Below are 6,658 nucleotides of genomic sequence, written 5' to 3'. Positions count from 1 at the left end.
CTGAATTAAGTGGAGGTCCTGTATCTCGGCCAGGAACCTCCTGGAACGGTCCGACCTGGCTGACTGTTCCTCCCAGCAGATGTCTGGGTAACTGAAGTCACCCACGACAACTACATTCCTTGCCTTAAGTGCCTCTGCAAGCTGGCCCAAAAATTCCCAATCCAGCTCCTCCCCTTGGTTGGGGGGTCTGTAATAGACCCCACCGTTAAATCCCTCTTGTATCTTGACCCAGAGCCCCCCTTGTATCTTGACCCAGAGCACTTCAGCTTGCCCCTCCTCTGACCCCATTCTGCTGGCAGAGGATATGTATTGCTCCTTGACATAGAGCACCACAAGAGCGTTCCACATATAGGGCGTGTCTATACCTTGCCATACAGCAATGTTAGTATGGTGCCATGGTTTAGTACTTCCAGAAAGTTAGAAGGTAGATTTTGCCGCTACATCACCATAGCGGCATGCTAAAACAGGGGAGTGTGCTGCTACAGTAATGAAGCTGCCTATCATGAGTAGACCAATGTGATCACTACATCACCACAGGGCGACATGTAGACACATCCATAATTCAGAAGATCCATAATTCAAAAGATCTTCGCATTGTATATCCCAGACCTGGGGCTGCTCCAATCAGCTGAAAGTTGCCATTGGCTTGGGACAGGGCTACCCCCAAATGGATCCCCAGGGATCAGGCTAAAGAGATTTCTGGGTCCCAAAAGGGAACACAGAACTGCCCTGTGCCTGACCCTGATGCTCAGCTAAGCAATGGGATTGGAAACAGGGCAGGTCTGGGACACAGCCACCCCTTATATAATCCCTGGGGATCTGGCTGGGGCAGCCCTGGGTTGCAACAGTCACACAACTGGGATCTGAGGAATTTTATGACCCATCCTACACAGTGTATGTCCTGCCATGCATGTCTGGCATGGATCATAAAATTCCGCAGATGCCAATTGTGCCATTATTTTAAAATCCAATAAAGATCTTAGTCAACATTAAATAGGTAGCTTTAATTTTTTTGTTACTATAACTATGTACATTAAAACACAAGATTACTTTATATATTAGACAAGAGTGATTTTGCAAGTTAAAAAGCTGTGCTCTATTTTACAGTTTTATACAAAAATCAGACACTTATTTGTGATCTATTCTTCCAAGGAAAGTTCTATCAATCTTTTACTCTGCAAGGAAAAAATTGAGGTTACATACGATGTTTTCTTGTTTCTTGGTATTTTTGGTAGGGAGGCAAGCTATTCTGATACATAAATCACCTTCTTCAAACAAAACAAAATTATTACTTTTAAAACATAAACATTAATATTTGATGGCCCAGAACTCAGCTGGGATAAATCAAAGTGGTTCCACTTATACAACAGTATAATACAAGGAGAAGCAGGAACCCAGTGGAGTCATGAAAATTCACACCACATGGAGATTTTGGTTGAAAAATATTAGATAAATATTTTCAGCACGACAATTCCATCTGATAGCAATTTTTTCTTTAATGAAATTCCAGCTTTCAGTTCAAAGGCATTCTACTTTCTAATCTATTACAGTAGAACCCTGATCATTTACATGCAGACAGTTCACTTAATTCAGCAATCTGCTTAGTTTGAAGCAGGTTACCAAATTAAAAACTTGTCACTAACTGTTTGCCAAGGCTTTCACTTTGCAAGGTGCTGCTTCTCTGATCAGTTAAAGCTCATCAGTAGTTCTCTTCATGGCCTCTGAAATAAAAGCTGCAGCAAACAACAGGAGCATCTTAGGACATTTGTATATGCATTCCCAATGCAGCGCCAGGCACTTTTAATTAGCGTTCCGTGCTAATTAAAAGCACCCGTGTGCCACATGCATCAGTGGTGCAGCACACCTCCGTGCTGGGAAACTGTGGTCGTGCACTTTGAACTAAAGCACATCAAATTTGTTTCATTTCAAAGAGCACCGCCGCCATTTTCTCAGGGCAGAGGCACATTGCGCTGCTGATGCACACCATGCGCGAGGCTGCCAGAGCACACATACTTGCACGCTCCAGCAGACTTGATTAATCGAGTCTGCTCCAACACACTGGATTTCCAGTGCATTGGAGCAGGCTCCCCACATGTGTAAGTGCCCCAAGAGGTTAAAATTCACAAAACCTCATCTTCGTAGGAAGGTAAACCTAAGCCTGCAAAGTGTCTAGGTTCTGTAATACTCAGATATTTCAGTACTTACTCAGGTATGTGTCTAAAGGAATACAGCTCTCCAAGTCATCCATTGGAGATAAGAGTTCACAAATGCTTTCAGCCGTGTGGCCTTCAGGAAATTTACTTTGATCTCCACATTTCTTGAGAATTTCCACACAATCTGATCTTCAGAAATAATAAATACATATCACATGCATACTACTTGAGGCAAACATAAGAAAGTTATTTATTTTAAAAGAAACACGTATTTCCCCTCAATTCTTTAAACAGGTAACCACATACAAGTGCACAGGCAACCATGTTTACAGTACAAATCTAGGTTTTACAGGAACTTAGTGCTGAAACATCAATTCTGAACATGGTTGTTTCACAAATGTACCATTAAAAAAACCCAAAAAATAAAACCAAGGATGTGGGACTCTGAGCCGTCATATCAGAAAAAAGAGGCTTTCCTCTTCACTGTTAGTGAGGTCCACCCTCAACTCCATTCCTATAGTCTAGAGGTGTCGCATAAAAGGATGAAAATAGGAAGACTCAAGATAACAGCATTTTGACTGGGCATGGTACTAAATGATACCACCATATTCTTTGTACAGCAGGTATAAACTGTGCTCTCTCAAAGAAAATGAGCAAAACTAAAGAGCAATTAATACATGTAATATGAGAAAAACCAGGAAAAAGGAGTGAGAAATCTAAATGTAAAGGAATTTATTGTGAAGGAGAAAATGGATGGGGACAGCCAATGCTGACGAGAGGAAAACTAGAAGCAGGAAAGAAAATAAAGAGGAAAAGAAGAGGAAAAAAAAAGAGTACCATATATTTCAGAGAAAAAAGATGAGCATCTAAAAATCACATGAACAAACGGAAAGAGAAAAAAAAAAGAAAAGGTTAATTACTTTTTCTGTATCTGATTGCAATTCCTGCTGCAAGAGTGAAAATGAAAAATAGAATACATATTTGATAAATTAAATTTAGGTATGAGGAACAATTTTTTTACCCTTTTCAAGCACCACGGACATCAATAAAATTGTTAGCTCTTCAGGAATAATGCAAAAAAATAGGTCAAGAAAAGAGGGCCAGAATATTTTAGTTTACAGGAAACTTGAGTCAGATCTAGATATTATTCCAGCTGTAGGAAGGACCTTGAACAAATTCCTCTACTCACTTTCCAGCTTTTTTTCCTGTCTTGTCTATTTACATATGTAAAGCAGGGTACACACCCTGAAAAAAGACTTTACAATAAGATTTCTCCATTTATGGGGAACTTGTACTAACTTCATTGTAAGGAATATCAAATGTGCAAGATCATATTTTTTGTGTGTCTGTATTTGTCTTACCAAAATCTTACAAAGTACTTTTTAGTTCACAAGTAAACCATAAACAGCATCTATGAAAATGACTTTTAAATGTACTTACTTGCAGATAATACTTCCTCTAGATTTGCTATGACAAGGTTTAATCTGCAGTGAGCAAGCAATTGCCTTCCACATTTCCGGCTGGCATTTTTTAATATCAAGAACAGGAATATTTATAAATGGCATCTTAATACTTCCTTTCTCCCAAAGCTTCATGTCATTCATAGCTCCTTGGTCTGACTGAGTATTGCAGCTTCTAAAAAGTTCTGTTGGTCTTAAAGAAATCAATGGATATGTAGCATGTTAATTTATATACCAAGAAGTTAAGATTTACTGTATGCAATATATGCTCTACAATTTTGATTTATATTACTAAAGATACATAACAAAGACAAATCGCACACAAGCCTTCCACAGGAAAAGTTTTAAATGATTTGAAAAATCTAATAAAATAAGAGCATTAAGAGTAGAATTTTATTACCCTTTGTACATCTGAATGGTGGTTTTCCAGCCACTGAAGTGGGCTTCTTGGTATTTGCATATAGCTGGCATTTCTATTACTTACTATTACTAAGGCAATGTAGTAGAGGTGTGCAAAAGCGGGCCCTATTTGATTCAGATTCAGCCCGAATCAGGGACAGCGATTCGATTAGTTGATTCGGATCACTGTCCCCGATTCATTTCGGCCGAATCAGAATCTGAACATTGGATGCTTATTCAAAGAATCAGCGATTTGGAAACAGACACGGCTTTAAATGTTTTTTCTACATACCTCAAGGTACCAGCCCAGCTTGTGAAAGCTGCGATGCTGGGGCACATGGAGCGTCCCACAGGAGTGTGGGGGGGCCCTTCACGTGCTTGGCAGCAAACTCGGAAGTGGACTGGAAGTACTTCTGGTCCGCTTCTGGGTCTGCCGGGGAGTGCGCTGGGGGGGGCCCTGCACTTCTGTAAGGTACTCCATGCACCCCAGCATTCATGAGCCACCTGCTACCTAGTAATGTGTAGAAAAAACATTTAAAGCTGTGTCTATGTCCAAATCGCCAAATCTTTCCGAATATCTCAACCGATTCGGATAGCTACAATTCGATTCAGAGAGACTAAAGGGTCCCCTGATTCAATTTTGATTCGGAGATTCAGCCACCAAATCAGGCCAAATCTCCACCAAATCAAATTTGGGACTGAAGCTTCGCACAGCCCTACAACCTAGATCTATGCAGAAGCATGCATGTATACTGAGCATGTGTAGTACACTATGCACCGATTCGGCAGGTATGTGGTTACATATATACCCAATTTAAAAAACACTGCAGCTGGACAAATATCCATTACCAGGAGGTATTAGCAACCAGAGCTGAACAATCTCCTTTTTATACATCTAATACCTGACTTGCCCAGGAAGCAGCAAATATGCATTTCAGGCTTATATCACTAAGAAGGGGTGTGGAACCTGTCCCCCTGATTTCCCAACACAACATTCCAACAACCATCTATAAGCGTCAAACTGGTTTAAATAGTATTTCAAAATACACAACATCCCATACCAACTTAAAAAAAAAAAATCAAAACCAGAACTGTAAAATTCTAGGTTTTCCTTTAGCACAAGTGGAGCTGCAATTAATTTTAAAGACAGTTTTGGCAACTGTATTCCCAGAAGTAGATATATAACTAAATCAATTACAAGTTTGTTGAGGCAGCAATTATTTTTTTATTGTCCTGCATGATAAAGAAACAAAAATACTCTACCGAATGGCAAGCTTTTCCAATAAATGTGAATTTTTATTTCAGTCAGTCTCATTATAATAATACTTAACATGTCTCTTGGAAATATGCTTTTGTATTTTTTAAGTTATTAAAATTTAACGTGTTTTTAAAAAAAGTTCATAAGAAAAGTATGTTAAAAAAATCACCCTTGTATTACAAAACTACTTATGGGAAAAAGACTATATGTAGATTATAAGTCTGGAAAAAACATTTTTACTCAAAGTACAGGAATTCCTTTATAAAATATTTAGTGCATCTCTCCTACCTGTTATTAAAATTAGTGCAGTAAGTTAGATTTCTACAGCCCAGCTGACAAGGTTCTCGTACATCTGCTAAACAGGTCAACATGGAAACTTCAACTGGGTTATACTCACAAAAGCGATCAAATTCTTGCCAACTCTGTGAATTGCCCCAGCTTGTGCTATACAATTTAGTGCATAGTTCCCTGAACAAACAAACAAAGTCAATCAAATGAAAAGAAAAGCAATCATTCAGAAGTTTTACACCAAAAAACAGCTGGCTTTAATCATAAAAGTATAAATTAATGGAAGTTTTGCATTTTGGACCCGCTGAAGGCCTGGAACCAATATGAGAATGAAGACAGACCCCCAAGCTGTTCTCTAGAACCTCAGCCATCAGTCACAAAGAAATGAGTAAATCTCTAGATGGTCATGAAGGAAAATTAAAAATTTGAAACAGGTACATCCAATGCAAAATAATTCTGCCAAACTTTGCAAGAAGCTAAACATTAAATTTAAGGCTAGCATTCCCCTACCCACTTTTATGGATGGATGGTAGGCTCCTTGTCACCTCTGATTTTACCCAAGATGTACTGTTTCAGATTTTGTTCCTTGTACTTGTAGGTGAGGGTTTGAACAGCTGCTTTTGGGGATTCCTTTGGTTAACAAGCACCTGTGAATGCAGGGGACTGGACCTGATGGCCCAGGAAGACCCTTCCAGACTTCCAAAATGAATTTTAGCTCGACTGCTTGTAATCATGTTACTTTCTATATACTTAACTGCCTTGATTATGACAAATATTTACAAAACAGTTTTTAGCTTGGATAATTGCCAATTGTAAATTTGAAGATGGAATTCACAGCCTGCTCAGTATTTGATAGATTTTAAGGTTACAAAGTATATTTTCTCTCATTCGATGATTTAGCTATCAAGCACAGTACACACTTGAAACATTACAACTGATTATGCATTTTTAGTGATTTATATACCATAAAACAATGGTGCCCAACCTTTTCACCCCATTAGCTGGATGGGCAGTGTCTGGTCCAGGCAAGAGCCAGATCCAGCCACTGGACTGGATCCAGCCACTGGACTGGATCCAGCCACTGGACTGGATCCAGCCAC

General features: G+C 39.2%; 1 protein-coding gene across 2 annotated transcripts in view; it reads right to left on the bottom strand.

Moving 5' to 3' along the window:
* The window catches only part of RECK (reversion inducing cysteine rich protein with kazal motifs), a 101,689-nt gene that overhangs the window by 41,509 nt on the left and 53,522 nt on the right, over nt 1-6,658 (bottom strand). For both annotated transcript variants that reach the window (XM_019539784.1, XM_019539776.1), the window contains exons 9-11: nt 5,559-5,738; nt 3,594-3,806; nt 2,206-2,342 (exon numbers count right to left, since the gene is read on the bottom strand). In XM_019539784.1, the coding sequence (XP_019395329.1) occupies nt 2,206-2,342; nt 3,594-3,806; nt 5,559-5,738 (530 nt within the window). The remainder of the gene's footprint in view (nt 1-2,205; nt 2,343-3,593; nt 3,807-5,558; nt 5,739-6,658) is intronic.

Source organism: Crocodylus porosus, unplaced genomic scaffold (genome assembly GCF_001723895.1).
Source record: "Crocodylus porosus isolate Cpor-Errol unplaced genomic scaffold, CroPor_comp1, whole genome shotgun sequence".
In the NCBI taxonomy this organism is placed as follows: domain Eukaryota; kingdom Metazoa; phylum Chordata; order Crocodylia; family Crocodylidae; genus Crocodylus; species Crocodylus porosus.
Note: the sequence above shows the minus strand (reverse complement) of the source record. Positions and strands in the feature narration are given on the sequence as shown.